Source organism: Salmo salar, chromosome ssa05 (genome assembly GCF_905237065.1).
Source record: "Salmo salar chromosome ssa05, Ssal_v3.1, whole genome shotgun sequence".
NCBI classification, from domain to species: Eukaryota; Metazoa; Chordata; class Actinopteri; order Salmoniformes; family Salmonidae; genus Salmo; species Salmo salar.
The window spans coordinates 66,124,083-66,141,434 of record NC_059446.1 but is presented as its reverse complement, the minus strand read 5'-3'; the positions used below and the strand labels follow the sequence as shown (position 1 = coordinate 66,141,434).

General features: G+C 46.4%; 1 protein-coding gene across 6 annotated transcripts in view; it reads right to left on the bottom strand.

The window, feature by feature from the left end:
* Positions 1-214: 214 nt before the first annotated feature.
* The window catches only part of LOC106605503 (adhesion G protein-coupled receptor B1), a 95,026-nt gene continuing 77,888 nt past the window's right edge, over positions 215-17,352 (bottom strand). For 2 of the 6 annotated variants that reach the window (XM_014201231.2, XM_014201232.2), the window contains exons 20-33: positions 16,027-16,130; positions 15,629-15,731; positions 15,279-15,429; positions 15,060-15,129; positions 14,587-14,653; positions 13,985-14,070; positions 8,725-8,823; positions 7,205-7,376; positions 6,824-6,919; positions 6,651-6,714; positions 4,960-5,645; positions 4,001-4,036; positions 1,328-1,486; positions 215-594 (exon numbers count right to left, since the gene is read on the bottom strand). In XM_014201231.2, the coding sequence (XP_014056706.1) occupies positions 400-594; positions 1,328-1,486; positions 4,001-4,036; positions 4,960-5,645; positions 6,651-6,714; positions 6,824-6,919; positions 7,205-7,376; positions 8,725-8,823; positions 13,985-14,070; positions 14,587-14,653; positions 15,060-15,129; positions 15,279-15,429; positions 15,629-15,731; positions 16,027-16,130 (2,088 nt within the window). In that variant the 3' untranslated portion in view covers positions 215-399. Of the gene's footprint in view, positions 595-1,327; positions 1,487-4,000; positions 4,037-4,959; positions 5,646-6,650; positions 6,715-6,823; positions 6,920-7,204; positions 7,377-8,724; positions 8,824-12,549; positions 12,616-13,984; positions 14,071-14,586; positions 14,654-15,059; positions 15,130-15,278; positions 15,430-15,628; positions 15,732-16,026; positions 16,131-17,352 lie in introns of all 6 variants that reach the window. The other 4 variants (XM_014201235.2, XM_014201238.2, XM_014201234.2 and 1 more) reach the window with 3 other exon arrangements.

Genomic DNA, 17,352 nt, shown 5'->3' with positions numbered 1-17,352 from the left:
TAATGTGGATAATAACAGACCGGATATATGACTTTCTGACAGAGTAAACAAAAAACTGATTCCAGCAGCAATAAGAAAATATAACAAAATGCACCGCAAACCTGTTGTCATTCCCCCCATTTATAAGGCAATTGTCCTTTCTCTCTTTCCTTCTCTCTCTTTTAGTTGGGTCCTAAAATAAAGTAGCTTCTCTCTCTCTCTCTCTCTCTCTCTCTCTCTCTCTCTCTCTCTCTCTCTCTCTCTCTCTCTCTCTCTCTCTCTCTCTCTCTCTCTCATTGGTCGTTGGTTCCCAGAGTGAGATTGAGATGTGGAGCAGTGGGAAGGGAAGGTGTCTGTCTGAGAGCTGGGCTGGGGGATGGGGTTGGCTGCTCTCTGTCTCTCTCTCGGTCTGTCTCAGTCTCACACCTCTGTCTGCAGGTCCATGATCTCCTGTCCCACCAGAGGGATGGTGGCGCTGGCCTTCTCCCACTCCACGTTCTGCAGCTCCAGGGGAGAGGCCGCCAAGGGCTCCAGGTCCTTCCTCATCCATGATGGGGGAGATTGGGTCTTCCTGATGCCCTCCCAGGCTCTCTTACTGGGTGTCTGCTGCTTGTCCTGTTGGATAGAGGGAGGGACAGGTGAGGATAATAGGTGAACCAGAGAACAAACTAAATCATCAAAGGGCAAGAGATGTGATATTGTGATATTGAAAAGAGAGAGGCAGAGAGAGATAGAGAGACAGAGAGATAGAGAGACAGAGAGATAGAGATACAGAGACAGAGAGATAGAGATAGAGAAGAGAGACACAGAGACACAGAGAGTCAGAGAGACACAGAGACACAGAGAGAAGAGAGATAGAGAGAGGACAGAGACACAGAGAGACACAGAAAGTCAGAGAGACACAGAGACAGAGAGAGAGCGACAGAGAGACAGAAAGAGAGAGAGAGAGACAGAGAGAGAGAGAGAGACAGAGAGCCAGAGAGAGATAGACAGAGAGAGAGAGACAGAGAGAGAGACAGAGAGACAGACAGAGAGACAGAGAGACACAGAGAGACACAGAGAGAGAGAGAGACAGAGAGAGAGAGAGACAGAGAGAGAGAGAGACAGAGAGAGAGACAGAGACAGTGAGACAGAGAGAGAGACAGGGAGACAGAGAGATAGAGACAGAGAGAGAGAGAGAGAGAGAGACAGAGAGAGAGAGAGAGACAGAGAGACAGAGAGAGAGGGTGCTATTCATGGAGAGAGAATGGTAAAAAGAGAGAGTGGGAGAGGGACACATGAAAAGAGAAAGGTAAAAAAAGGTGGAGAAGGGGAAAAAAGAGATAATGGAAGAGACAGAGTGTCGTACGCTCATGATGGTCTTGTCGCTCCCTGCTGAGGACACACTCCACCTCTTCCCTGCCTTCCCATCGCCAGGCGGAGACGCCCTGTCCTGGTCTGCACTGTGGATCTTCCTGTTCAGGTCCTGGAACATGTCCTGGTGACGCTTCCGTGTGTGCATGATCTTCTAAATGAGACAATCACACAGGAAAATCCACCATCAACATCAAGCCTCCTTAAACAACAACATAGCTTGTGCAAGATCTTCGACATGGACCAAACACATAAAAAACACCCATCATAGAAAAATCATTCCTTTAGCTCACATTTTTTTATTTCACCTTTATTTAACCAGGTAGGCTAGTTGAGAACAAGTTCTCATTTGCAACTGCGACCTGGCCAAGATAAAGCATAGCAATTCGACACATACAACAACACAGAGTTACACATGGAATAAACAAAACATACAGTCAATAATACAGTAGAACAAAAGAAAACAAAAAGTCTATATACAGTGAGTGCAAATGAGGTAAGTTAAGGCAATAAATAGGCCATGGTGGCGAAGTAATTACAATATAGCAATTAAACACTGGAATGGTAGATGTGCAGAAGATGAATGTGCAAGTAGAGATACTGGGGTGCAAAGGAGCAAGATAAATAAATAAATACAGTATGGGGATGAGGTAGGTAGATAGATGGGCTGTTTACAGATGGGCTATGTACAGGTGCAGTGATCTGTGAGCTGCTCTGACAGCTGGTGATTAAAGCTAGTGAGCGAGATATGAGTCTCCAGCTTCAGAGATTTTTGCAGTTCGTTCCAGTCATTGGCAGCAGATAACTGGAAGGAAAGACGACCAAAGGAGGAATTGGCATTGGGGGTGCTACGAGTGGGTGCTGCTATGGTGACCAGTGAGCTGAGATAAGGCGGGGCTTTACCTAGCAGAGACTTGTAGATAACCTGTAGCCAGTGGGTTTGGCGATGAGTATGAAGCGAGGGCCAACCAACGAGAGTGTACAGGTCGCAATGGTGGGTAGTGTATGGGGCTTTGGTGACAAAACGGATGGCACTGTGATAGACTGCATCCAGTTTGTTGAGTAGAGTGTTGGAGGCTATTTTATAGATGACATCACCAAAGTCGAGGATCGGTGGGATGGTCAGTTTTACGAGGGTATGTTTGGCAGCATGAGTGAAGGATGCTTTGTTGCGATATTGGAAGCCGATTCTAGATTTAATTTTGGATTGGAGATGCTTAAGTCTGGAAGGAGAGTTTACAGTCTAACCAGACACCCAGGTATTTGTAGTTGTCCACGTATTCTGAGTCAGAGCTGTCCAGAGTAGTGATGCTGGACGGGCGTGCAGGTGCGGGCAGTGATCGATTGAATAGCATGCATTTAGTTTTACTTGCATTTAAGAGCAGTTGGAGGCCACGGAAGGAGTGTTGAATGGCATTGAAGCTCGTCTGGAGGTTAGTTAACACTGTGTCCAAAGAGGGGCCAGAAGTATACAGAATGGTGTCGTCTGCGTAGAGGTGGATCAGAGAATCACCAGCAGCAAGAGCAACATCATTGATGTATACAGAGAAGAGAGTCGGCCCGAGAATTTAACCCTGTGGCACACCCATAGAGACCTCCAGAGGTCCGGACAACAGGCCCTTCGATGTGACACACTGAACTCTATCAGAGAAGTAGTTGGTAAACCAGGTGAGGCAATCATTTGAGAAACCAAGACTGTCGAGTCTGCCAATAAGAATGTGGTGATTGACAGAGTCGAAAGCCTTGGCCAGGTCGATGAATACGGCTGCACAGTAATGTCTCTTATCGATGGCGGTTATGATTTCGTTTAGGACCTTGAGCATGGCTGAGGTGCACCCATGACCAGCTCTGAAACCAGATTGCATAGCAGAGAAGGTACGGTGGGATTCAAAATGGTCGGTAATCTGTTTGTTAACTTGGCTTTCGAAGACCTTAGAAAGACAGGGAAGGATAGATATAGGTCTGTAGCAGTTTGGGTCTAGAGTGTCACCCCCTTTGAAGAGGGGGATGACCTCGGCAGCTTTCCAATCTTTGGGAATCTCAGACGATACGAAAGAGAGGTTGAACAGGCTAGTAATAGGGGTTGAAACAATTTCGGCAGATCATTTTAGAAAGAGAGGGTCCAGATTGTCTAGCCCGGCTGATTTGTATGGGTCCAGATTTTGCAGCTCTTTCAGAACATCAGCTATCTGGATTTGGGTGAAGGAGAAATGGTGGGGGCATTGGCGGGTTGCTGTGGACGGTGCCGGGCAGTTGACCGGGGTAGTGGTAGCCAGGTGGAAAGCATGGCCAGCCGTAGAGAAATGCTTATTGAAATTGTCAATTATAGTGGATTTATCAGTGGTAACAGTGTTTCCTAGCCTCAGAGCAGTGGGCAGCTGGGAGGAGGTGCTCTTATTCTCCATGGACTTTACAGTGTCTCAGAACTTTTTTGAGTTAGTACTACAGGATGCAAATTTCTGTTTGCATCCACCACAGACATCTACAAAGCTTAGATAGAGTACTGTATATGATCTGCTATGCTGTCCCATGCACCATAATTATAAAGAAAAAGGGATTATGTAAATTTTAGTGGATTTTTGGAAGCAGAATTGAGACATTGGAGACAGTTTGTCAAATCAGCAAGAAATTATGTCAGAAGAAATGCAGTCCAGAAGTCTGAAATTACCTCAAAATCCAGCTCCGCGTAGCGGGATTTTCGTCTCTGGAGAAAGACATGAGGAAAAGATTAAAATATACATTCTGCTGTCATCTATATGCTGTGTGAATTTGACTAGACAAAATTGTGATGTCTTCCTCAGCATTTCACTCTGTTTCACTATTATTTTCAAATCAGTTAAAACGACTGAGACAGTTTCTCAGTGGTAACAGTGACTCATGAGAAACTGAGCGTCCATGTTGGTTCATCCTGACACCATTGGCGTGAATCCTTGCAGTAAACAGCTTGTGATCGCGTGACCTTTGTCAGCAAGCAGAGAAAGAAAGGCCTGACCTTCAGGCTGGTTGGTTGTTGTTTGCCCTGGCAGCTGCGACCTTGCACGCACAGCATTTTGGGAAGGGAGTGAGTTTGGCCCTGAGGTGAAAAGACACCAGCAGGCTGAGAGGTCTGACTGTCTGCCTATCTGTCTGTCTGCCTATCTGACTGGCTGGCTTGGCACGGGTAGCTGTGCGTGGGTGTTGCTGGTCAGTGTAGCAGTATGAGTTTGAGCTCCCCCACCGGACTGGCACAGTCAAGGAGAGAATACTAAAACCTGACCTTTTTAAAGATCTTGGTGTTCTGTCCAGCCAGGCGAGATAGGAATATTTCCGTACATGTTGCCACTACAGTGTTGTTACTACACAGAAAAGGATAGCGACTATAAAGATATCTCAACAGAAACCCTATGCCATGAATACAGTGCCACCACATTCTGACAGGAAACGGCACTGGCTGATTTCTGATATTTTCTTGATCAAGGAACACCTGTCCCATCATGTGGTGAGAACATGGGGTTGTGTGTGTTTGTATGTGTGTGTGTGTGTGTGTGTGTGTGTGTGTGTGTGTGTGTGTGTGTGTGTGTGTGTGTGTGTGTGTGTGTGTGTGTGTGTGCGTGTGTGTGCGTGTGTGTGTGCGTGTGTGTGTCTTACCTCCAGGGAGCTCATGGAGAGCGTGGACACGGTCTCGCTCTTGGACATCATTCCAGAGTTCCCAGAATCACCCTGTTCACACATGCTGTTGGTCATGTGGGATTCTCCGGAGACGTTCTGCATGTTGTGGATGGGCGACTCCCTCTCCGAGCAGGAGACACTGACCAGGTCCGCAGGCAGGCTCTTCAGCGCGAAACCCGGGACGCCCTCCACCCCCGCCGAGTTGGCCAGGTGGATGAGCCTGGTCTGGGGCATCTGCTGCTCGATGCTGATGTTGTACTTGGCCGTCGTGTCCTCCTTGCTGCCCTTTCCGGGCCGCCCCAGGGTGCCAGTGTTGTTGTTGTTAGGCAGGAGGATGTACCCTGGTCCCGGGCCTGTTCCTGTGCCCTCAGGCCCCCCGGCCTCCCCTGTCCCTCGTGGAGACAGCTCCCCGTCCAGCTGTTTAAAGAGCTCCCCGTCACAGATGTAGATGGACTTGGCTCCCGGCAGCTCGGTGCTGATGCCCTTGGTGGTGCCACCCTTCTCCCTGCGCAGGGTGAGGGTATGACTGGGGTAGTCTGCCACATTCTGGAGGTGGACCTTGGCCATGCTGGCAGGCATGGTGTTGAAGTTAGAGCCCTTCTGAAGGGTCAGGGGCTGGGAGGATGGCTTCTCATCACCCTGGAGAGAGGAACGCTTCAGAGTACCTGGGGGAGAGGGAGGGAGGGAGGGAGGGAGGGAGGGAGGGAGGGAGGGAGGGAGGGAGGGAGAGATTTGAGAGGACGCAAAACTCAGAGATAAAGAGAGGGTGACTCTCAAGTTGTCCAACTCAGACTTGGACATGCTATAGAATGAGTGCAAACCTTCCCACTATTGATTTAACTAGTGACTACACTGCCTTCCTTGAACTTCTGATCATTAGCTTGAAGATTACGCCGTGACCCTGTTTCACTGTAACTGCTGGATTGCTGTGGTGTGCATCTCACTATTGAGCACAGGGCTAGACAACAGCATCAGACAACTTCCTGTCAGCATGACACAATATCTTACAATCACTCCCCAGTCCCCACCGCTCCACACACACTCACACAAAGAAAAAGTCATTTCACTCCTCTTTTATATTCCATCTCCCCATTCAGTGGGCTTGTCTCCTGCGTCTCGCGTCTCAATGGCGTTTCTGCTCCAGATGCTTTTCCTGATATCCTGTCTCGGGAGATAATCAGATTCCCTTCCGCTCCCAACGGATATCAGAGGAGAGCCTCTATCTGATGCTGCACTGTTGGTGGGTACTTAATTATAACACGGACTGCCCGCCTGCCGGTGGATGTGGGGGAAGATGTGGGAGACTCAGACAACCCTATTTATCCGCATATTACTGCTCAGCACTCATTCGCACACCACCGCCCTATTGCCAAATGGCTGGGCTAAATTGCGTTATGCTGCAGTAATGTGGTGCATCTCATGTCAAAACAGTGTTTTGTGCTTCATAAGGGGCGGCTGCTGTGGCGGCCGTGGTCTGACAACGGGTGGAGAGGAGTGGAATGGGAGGGTGCTGCTAACACACAATACGCGCGCAGCAGAGAAGGCAAAGCAGGTGCAACTTTTGAATGACAGAACGCAAAGAAAACTCCACATGCATAGAGAGAGTTGTATAGGGTCAGACAGACAGACATACAGACAAACGGACAGACGGACACACTGCATAAACTCACTCTTTTTTTTGCCGGTACTCTTACCTCCTCTGCAAGCCATGTCGACGTCTTTCTCGAAATCAGTCTAATGAAGAAAAAACATTTATAGAAAACCTGTTAACAAAGAACATGTAATACAAATCAAGTATATTAGACATTGTTTTAGATGAAGAATAACGTTCCATTGGTACTACCATAAGTTGAGCGTGTCCGTTCTGGAAAGATCCCCCTGAGTCTCCATTCCCGTCCTCCTGGCGGTCCACTACCCGACACTTCACTGCCTCTTGAACCTACAGTACACCATAATAAACACAGAGGTCATGACCTTTCAATGTCATGGTCAGGTTTTTGTCTGCTCATCCTCCTCCCCTCCACATCACCCTCAAAACAACCAATGACTTGGTTTACTTAATCAACTTTTTCCTTTTAGCTCCTAGTGGAGCACAGAGCCTCAACAACCAACCAATAAAAATAACAAATAAAATAATAATAATAATAAATAAATAAAGAGTAGGAGACAGAGTATCATCAAGGTGAAATGTGTCAGAGTGACAACAGGGTGAAGAATGATGTACCTCTCTGCGCAGGATGCAATGCACCATGACGATGACGAAGCCTTCCAGCGAATCAAACACAGCGAACAAGATCTGGAAGAGGGAGGAGCGTCGGTCGGTGATGGCCAGGACAGCAGACATCCAGGTGAGGGCCAGGAGAGGCAGAACCACACAGGAGCTCCACAGCGACGCCCTGGAGGATGGGAGGGGAACAGCAGCCCAGGGTCAGCACTACAGTCAGTAGAAGATACACAAAGAAGGAAAGACTACACTCCTGGAAAACAACTGTCTCAATTTAATACGATTTTCAATGATTTACTTGCTTGAAATGGGATTCAATGATACTAAAAACTACATGTAACTTTCTAATTACAATAGAAGCGTGTCAAATGTAATACATACAATATCTACTCCTAAAAAAGGCATCTATGTACTGCATGTTGCCCTCGTTGTTGAAATGATTGGCATTATGTACAGTATAATAAACCTATAACAAGGTATAGGTATATAGCCTGATGTTTTAAATATACTTACAGTAGCTACCGTAAATATGCTAATATCACACAAGAAAAACATCCATCCATAATCAATTGAAATATATGTTCCATAACTGACATATACAATATGCATGTACGTTTAGGATGTGTCAATAAAACATATAAGACCAAGGGCAACAGGAAAAGGAGGAGCTGAGGTGAGTAAAGGAAGAACAAAAGTGAAATGAAGCAAAGAAACGTAACATAAAGACAAACGCAAGAGGCAGAGGGCAGAGGTGTGATTAAGTGGACAGGGACTTGTCTTCTGGTCCATATGTTCCTACAGGACAATGTCTCTCTCTCTCTCTCCTTTATCAACATGTATATTTCTTTCCCTAACTCCTCAACTCTTCAGAGTCTTTGTTTCACATGTCCACTTGTTAACTCTGTCCTGAGTTGATTGAATGAAAGGTTTCTAGGTGTTGATTAAACAGATCCAAGCATTCAGACACACTCCCACTGAAAAACACATTACATAAAATATAGCTATACAGGCCTGGCAACAGAAACCCAAAGCACATGCACACATGCACACACGCACGCACGCTCGCACGCACACACAAACACTAATTGATAAGTCAAGTGCACTGCCCGTGAAAACCTCCTCCATGCGGATACAGATGTAGAGTTAGTGTATCCATCCATAGCCTGGGGGCATTAAATAGCTGAAAGCCACTGAGCCTTGCACTTTTACTCTGGCCTATATTAAAGCTGCTTTTCTGCTGTCTGTGCTTCACACACACACACACACACACACACACACACGCACGCACGCACGCACGCACGCACGCATGCACGCACACACCATATCTTACAAGAACAGCACTGTAGAACTAATTCCCAATGATTCTCACGAGGGTACAGGGTAAGAGAGGAAACGAAAAGGGGGGACACAAAAAGATAAAAACAAGAGGAGGAGGAAGTAGAGGAGGCATATCAAGGTAAAGGAAACAGAGGTAAAGAAAGCAGTATAGAATATGTGGGTAAATAATTAGCAGGACTAACATGGCGTTACTGGTAGCTGTGGTAGAAACGTCAGCCGACGAGATAACTCCGCACTTGGCACATTTGAGCGTCATATTGTACAGTGGTACTGTCATCTGACTGCAAAGTAGTCAAATTAACACACGCTGTAACATAATACACACAGATACAAATGCACACACACACACACACACACACACTCAGAGTGAGTCACAGTTCCCTCTCTCTCTCTCTCTCTTTCTAGCTCTCTCTCTCTCTCTCTCTCTCTCTCTCTCTCTCTCTCTCTCTCTCTCTCTCTCTCTCTCTCTCTCTCTCTCTCTCTCTCTCTCTCTCTCTCTCTCTCTCTCTCTCTCTCTCTCTCTCTCTCTCTCAGGGCTAAGGGGTATGTGTGGGGGCTGGGCCGGACAAGATACACAACCACATGGGTGGATATGTCACTAAGGGTTGATTTATTCCTCAATGATTGATCATTGCTCCTACTATATGTGAAGACAACAAACTTATAGGGGATCCTAACCAACACAGAGTGAGTGGGATAATCAAGTCAACAAAGACACTATTGCATTCCAACATTATTCTAATCATCTTGAGTCTGTGCAGAAAAGTGCAGTGACACTGTTGCACATGATGTAGCTCAAACTAGTGATTCAAAATATGATTCATAAGTGGTTAAGGTAGCCTAGCGGTTCAGAGGTTGGGCCAGTAACCGAAAGGTTGCTGGTTCGAATCCCTGAGCTGACTAGGTTAAATTCTGCCAATGTGCCCTTGAGCAAGGCACTTAACCCTAATTGCTCCTGTAAGTCGCTCTGGATAAGTGTCTGCTAAATGAACAAAATGTAAAAAGAGAGATACATGTGTAAGTTGTGCAGGTCTGATTCTTATTGGCCAGGCCAGGCACCTGTATGTACACTGGCATGAATACACATTATATTTCCCTTCTTCATCTTATTATTCACATTGTTGAATCCTTCATTTATGTGCATTCAACTAAATAATGATGGTATTCTTATAAATGAATAAAGCAAATGTCTAATTAGAGACACTTCATGTGCCAATTGATGCTTTGCGTCTCAGTTGCGTTGTTTATTTAGCTTCCTAAATGTAATTGCTGTGAATATTTTCACCCCTGGTTATTTCTCCCTATGCCTCACTGGTCAGACTGATTACTTTATACAGGCATTACTGAACACCCTGCTAAGGCTCTCACGCACACACACGCACACACACATGCACACACACACTCATGTAGGCATGTACACACATGCAAGCACCCACATACACACAAACACTCAAACACACGCACGCACAAACAATGAACTATGAACTCAAAGTAGTGAGTCCTGACAGGCCTCTTAGCCTAAATCTCCAATTAACCAATTAACAGTGTGTTTATGTGTGTTCATTACCAGGTGTATATCTGTGAATGTGTGTACGTTTACTGTGTTTCTGCATGGCTGTATTAAAACAACACAAAGGATAGACAATGAATTCTAAAGATTTCCTGAGAAGCTGTTTCTCCACTGGTACTGTAATCCACGAATACTGTAGAGAATCATCACAGTTCCCATCTAGCAGTCTATTTCTGTGTCACCCCACTTCTCCAGTGTCTGTGCTGTCATCTAATCTCTTCTCATCACATCACAAAGCCCAGTGTTGCTGTGGCCTGCCTCTCTCTGCCTGGATGCCTGGCTGGAAGTAAGAGACACAGTACAATCTCTACAATGCCTCTTCATCATGGATGACATACTGTATGAGAAATAATACAGCAATAATACACGAGAGGGTATGTGATTACTGAGATTATTAGTAGGACGTGATGCAACAATAAACTGTGCATCCATACTTCAACACAATGGCTTGAAAGCTGTTTCATTATATCAAAATACTCCCACAAGAAACACACATCTAGAAGAAACAGAGTTCGAGAAGAACAGTGTCACAAAATGGCCGCTCGCAAAACAACAATTAAACGATCAATTCCGTACAGCCGCTGGACAGACGGATTAAAAATCACATTATAAGAAATTCCATTTCAAGTAAAAAGGCAATACAACCAACCCCCCCCACGTTCTGCCAAAGGCTGTTATATTAAAAAGCAATCAGTAGCTTTTGAAATACAACACCATTTCCCTTGTCTTTATGATGTGTAGATGACAGAGAGAGTTCAGTGAGAGAGAATGAAGCTGAGTAGGAAACACCCATATCCACAGGGACACATAGACCTGCTCAAATCAGATCCAGGTATTCAATCAAACAAGCAATATTCTTCAGCTAAATGCTCACTTCATTGTTCTGTCTCAACAATGTGGGTAGAAGAGATTAGATAGGTGATATCCTGGCGGTTCCCAGTCGACAAACAAGGGTACAAAGCTTACCCAGTTTACTGGTATTTCTTTCACTTGGATCGTCCACTCTGTAACAATTGCCACTTTTTTCCAGTGAGTCTGGGAGGAGCCAGTCTGTATAGTGACAACTAGGGTTAAAGTAAATGAACAGCAACCTGCTAACACAGTGCTTCCTGAAAAGAGGAATGAGGAAACAGTACACCCCAGCAGCTCTGCCTGGATGGCTTTACAGTTGGCCTTTCCTCTTCTCTCCTGTCTTGTCCTCTACTCTCCTGTCTGTTTCCATTTTCCCATCCAATTAGCCTCTAATTGTAGGGGTGGAGGAAAGAGAGAGAGCCTCGCCAGGCAGCGAGGGTACATTTAAATCTCTGAGATATGAGAGAGTGGAGCCACAGTACGCCGTGCCTCATTAGGCGCATCATCTAGTAATCATTAATTATCTTGATTAAACATGTTAGGTATTGAAAGGCATGCGAGGGGGCAAAGAGACTAACACCCTTCTGTTTTCCACGTATCCACTCTGCAGTGCCACCCTGCCCCCTCCCCATAGTCCCTCCACCCCTCAGTCCACGTATCCACTCTGCAGTACCACCCTGCCCCCTCCCCATAGTCCCTCCACCCCTCAGTCCACGTATCCACTCTGCAGTACCACCCTGCCCCCTCCCCATAGTCCCTCCACCCCTCAGTCCACGTATCCACTCTGCAGTACCACCCTGCCCCCTCCCCATAGTCCCTCCACCCCTCAGTCCACGTATCCACTCTGCAGTGCCACCCTGCCCCCTCCCCATAGTCCCTCCACCCTTCAGTCCACGTATGCTTAATCTGATCCTTGAGAAGGCTGTGAGGGAGCAGAGCGGGCCCAAACAGTGAGTATAATATCAAAGAATACCATGGTATCCTAATGTGTTGTGTATGCATCCAGTCTTCTGGTGCCACCTCTGCCCCCTCTCCCCTCGGTCCAGGCATCACTGATAGCCCAGTGGTCTGCTGCGCAACATCGGTGTAAAACAACCCTTAAACAACCCCCCAGTACCCACTGTATAATCGAATGCACACAAACACACGGGCCAAAGCACAGACTCACACATCTAAACACACACGAACATACACACCCTGTCATATACTACTCTCTGCCATGTCCTATACTTCTGTCAGTATTCATTCTGTATCTTAGTAATGTGACTACTTTGAACAGAACTATGGATCACAACCGTGTTCTAGATTTTGCACTGCAGTTTATGTTTATAGTTATTCTATACATCTAGTGCTTGTCTAGCTGGTTTTAGATGGAAGCTGGGATATTGATAGCAGGGAAAGAGATTCTACAATTCTACTAGTTGGGGAGTGTGAGGAGGGGGTATTAAGCCAATCAGAGTGTAAGGAGGGGATATTAAGCCAATCAGAGAGCGCTACTGCCAGGGGGAGGAGATTTAGTGGGTGGGCCATGAGCAGGGCTGATAGCCAATACAGTCAACAACAGTGGGCGGGGGAGATTTTTTACCGAATCAGTGACGAGGTGGAAAGGGGGAGCTGAGATTGAGGTGTTCCTGATTGGAGAGGAGGAGCCCTGAGTGAGAGAGGGGGGGATTCTGTGCAAACTCAAAACGTTTCAGACAGCAAGAAACAAACTTGTACAGTTCAAGAATAGATCATTGCAGAGAGGCAAACATGTTGTTCAGAGAAAATAAATACATAAATAAACAACAATACAGTTGGATGTACTAACGATCGCCAATGAGGGCACAGAACAGCAGCCTGCGAGAAGGGGGGAGCAGGGTACACCGAGGGGTCAAAGGTCAACCGTGGGGTTATATAGGGACTGAAGGTCATGACCTCTCACAACGTTGGCGTGTATTGAACTGCACATGCTACTGTGTGTATTAAGGAGCAGTAGTAAGTATAAAGAAAGCAGCTTTTAAGGCTGAATTAGGTTGAAAACCTTCCATCCTGTCTCAGCACGAGCTTGGAAATGCCAAAACGCCGTAGTAAAATCTCCAACACAACAGATGTATCAGATGGAGTATGTTTCATACTGTAGTGAGTAGCCTTTTTAACAAAGCAACGGAAAATAAACCAATTTCTATAGACATAGAGACAGCATTAGCGGCGTACAATAAATCAAACACATGACATTATCGTGTGCTTTGAGTGATCTCTGAGGTCTCTACTCTATACCCATAGGGCCCCTGCTCCCCTTCCCTATAAAACAATCAACGAAACAAAATAAATGAGAAAGATGGATATACAGAAATGTACATTATATAGCAACACCTGAAAATGAAGAGAAGCTGAGTGAATGTGTAAAAGCAACATACAGTATATGGCAGAGTATAATGAAACCAACATGATAGCCATGAGATGAGCACTGATGCGCCATCTTGTTTCTTAATGGGAGGGTCCGATAACCACTGCATTCTTTCTCATCTTCCCTTTTCTTATATCTCCCTCCCTCCTTCCCCACCCTCCCTCCCTCCTCCCTCGCTCCTCTCTTCTTCTATCCCTCTCTGTCAGACCTCATCCTCTACAAATCTTCCAATCATTGATCATTGTCTGTCTTATAAAACATCCACATATTCCTTTCAATATCTGCTCTTTTTCATTTCCCCAATCTCACCTCTCTCTCTCTCTCTCTCTGCTCCCGCAATATCTCTCCTCCCTCCCTCTCTCTCTGCTCTCACTATATTTCTCCTCCCGCTCTCTCTTTCTCTCTCTCCCTCTCTCCTTTTGTCTGTGCTCCTATTCTGTTATCTCCCCTGTTTCTAAATTTTGTCTTCCAAAAAAAATAGCTCTTATCAATTTCCTCATCTGACTCTTTCTTAGATCCTGCGTTCTAAATGTGAGAGCCAATGGCATCGCTAGCCCCGCCCCCAAGCGTATGCCCCCAGGCTGATTATTGGTGGACCAGTGAGATGGATGTGTGGTAGGATAAGGCATACCCTGCCCTCTCCTTCAGTTTCATATCAGTAATGCCGTCTTTGGACACCAGTTTGTTAAATACGAGAATCCCGATAACCATGTTAACCTGTCAGAGAGAAAAGAGAGATGTGAACAAAGCAGCCAGATACAGAGTAAAACTCTTAGTCATTCAGAACATATAGCTACAACCACTCTGTCTGTCAGTCTGACATGGGACTACAGAAATGATAGAGTATGATACATGCATGTGAATTATATCAGTCCCACACATAAACACAATAGCTTTACATATCAAACCTTCAGTATATATATAAAGTTGTAACTGCTAAGTCAAGGTAATAACATGTAGTTAGTCAAGTGGTAGCAATCTTGCACATAGGGTCCATTGATGACTATACATGGTTGATGAAGACGTTAGTTAGGATAATGTACAATCTATTGACTGGCTAAAACCAATAGTAGTATGTTGACTGCATTAAGCCAAAATGGTAAGTTTATGGTTAGGGCAAGATAAGCGTTACAGTATCTTACATATTTCTGTGGCTAAATGTTCATCTCAGATCAGTAAAGCAACAAAGGTTTCTCAGACAAATAGAGGCTGAGACAGAGAGATAGGAAGTACCAAGACTACAGCGGCAGCCGGTCCCACAAACGCATAAAGCAGACCACCTTCCAGAGACAGCCAGCAGCTGAGAGAGAAAGAGGAAGAGAGGGAGGAGGAGGAAAGGAAAAAGGCAGGAAGAGAGAGTGACACCAAGAGCAGGTGAGAAGGAAGGAGAAAGACAAATGAAAAGAAAGAAAGATGGCATGAGAAAAGGGGTAGAGCGAGGAGAGGAAGAGGTCAAGTCAGCTACCAGCAGTCAGGTCACACAAATACAACCCCCATGTATAAGGATTCTGTATCACATGTCTTAAATGCTCTTTAAACAGTTAGCTAATCCAATATGGAAAGGTTTAGAAGAAGAAAGAGATATAGAGGTACACAGAAAGAAAGATACAGAGAGAGAGAGAGAGAGAGAGAGAGAGAGAGACAGAAATACACTTGTCTAGACAAAGGGAGACACAAAGCAACAATATCAGGGATAGCAGACTCACTAGTTGACGGTGCCATATCCCTTAGCTTTGGTGAAACCCACAGAGACTGCCACAACCAGAGCCGGTAGACCTGAGGAGGAGGAGGAGGGAGAAAGGTCACTACTGGGTAGGGATGGGATGGACACACAGATGGACAGACAGAGAAACAGATAAAACTGATCCCCCCTGCCCCCCCCCCCGCCCCCAGCATCCTCACCCCCACCCCCCCAGCATCCTCACCCCAGCCCAGACACAGGAATCGCTTGCGGATGATGCGGTTCCTAAGCCGGCCAGTGACGGCCATGTATGACTGCCACGCCTCTGTCAGAACCCAACAGAACGACGACAGGAAGAAGAAATGCAGGAAAGCAGCGACCAGCGTGCAGATCACCTGAGAGAGGGAGAGAACACAAGATAGGAAGAGAGGGACAGAGAGTGAGGGAGAAAGAGAAGAAGAGGCGGAGAAAGAAGGAGAGTGTGAGGGGGGTTGAAAGAGGAAACAGGGAAGAGATGGAGAGATGTGAGTAAAGGATCTTTACAAGAACTTGAGAGAGTACGTGGTGAGATACAGCTTGTTCACTGGCTCTTACCTTGTTCCGTGTCTGCGTCTGACCAATGAGGATGAGGGCGTTGGAGGAGATGATGGAGAGGCAGAAGTTGATGAGGATGACGGAGCGCTCGGAGCGAATGTACCTGAGGAGAGACAACATGTTGAGGGGTCCACACCTTTCCCAACTGACCGTCAACCATCAACAACCACACCCATACTTCCTTCACTTAAACGGTTCAAAAGCTCTAGCCTTTTTACACTATCAAGCCAACCTGAACAGCACTATGCTGGCTCAGATTTAGTCCACTTTGTCCTTTCCAGCACGGTTCAAGCAACTATGGTGGATGTGTAACCAAACCAGCCTAGCACAGGACAGCTGGGCATAGTAACTACTCAGATATCACTAGAAACAAAAGACCAGAGTCAATGTGTTCTCACCTCCAGACCGACACATAGATGATGATGAGGAGCAGCAAGGTGAGAGAGGAGACTCCACAGCCCACCATCAGCGTCACAGAGGGAAGCTGCATTTTATCCATGTTCTGCAGGAGACGCACATACAGTCAACACACAGACCGTTAAGGACTGTAAAGAAATGTAAAGAAGCTGTCTTCTTCTCCTTATTTTGGAACAGATTCTTTCTTCCACTCTCCTGGTTCAGGACTGCAAAGCTAAAACAGCCACACAGCCACACACACAGGACCCCCACAAACACACACACACACAGACATGCGCAGTGCCGTGTACAGAATTAGGTATATCTGGTATCTGATAAAGGGAGCAGGGAGCTGGAGAGAGGCTGGCAGACAGGCTGCTGTTTGGGCCTTGGCTGGATATGGAGAGCAAGGTGACTCCAAGGTGAATCACCACACAGATTCTTAGCTGAAGGCCATGAAGCACATTTTGACAGATTATATTGTCAGGCGTGAAGTCTGATTCAGCCAGATTCAAACATTATACTATGAAACACAGCAAGATAATCAAAACCTCCTGTAAAAGCATCGACAACAACAGGTCGCCGTCTCCATGTTCCCGCAGCAGCCATTATCTTAGTTGCCATGGTGATGCAGGATGTCGGTACGGTAGCTTGGCAGCAGAGGCAGTGAGGGGAGGAAGGCTGCAGCAACCCACTGACCCTGTGGCTGCTTTATGCATCTCACTGGTGTGTGTGTGTCTGTGTGTTTAAGAGCGTGCGTGCATGTGTGTGTGTATTTCTGACACAATTCCCAGACTTGACTCATACATGCTTAGCAGCACTGACTGACGAGTGTTCCCTGCTGTCGCCTGAACAGAGTGAAAGCATCTAGCTGGCAGACAGTGTATCTATCTGAGGGAGTAGTGCAGCCTGCAGGCTCACATGCATGTCATCCTGGGCACTGACATGCCACTCTCCCAACGCAGGCCAGGCGTGTGTGTTGACTACGTTCCTCAATATACCATTATGTGCTCTACACAGCAGTACTAACAGCGAGCCATATCCAACATGTGGGTGTGACCTGAAGACTAGAGGATGTTCAAGAGGCCCATGTTCAGGAGTGTAGCTTAATGAAGTCTGCTTACTCTAGAAGACTATCTTGATTTAACGTGTCATGTGTTCCAAAAGGAAACATGTTCTAAGGGCAGCTGTCTTTGCTAAGGTTTGTTAGAGGTGGTGTTGGGGGGTGGATGTAGGTGAATGGGTCTGATGGGAAGGGATAGGGATGGAGGGTTGGGGTGCAGGGGGGGTTGAGGTGGTGTTGGGGTAGCTAGAGGTGAGATGCAGGT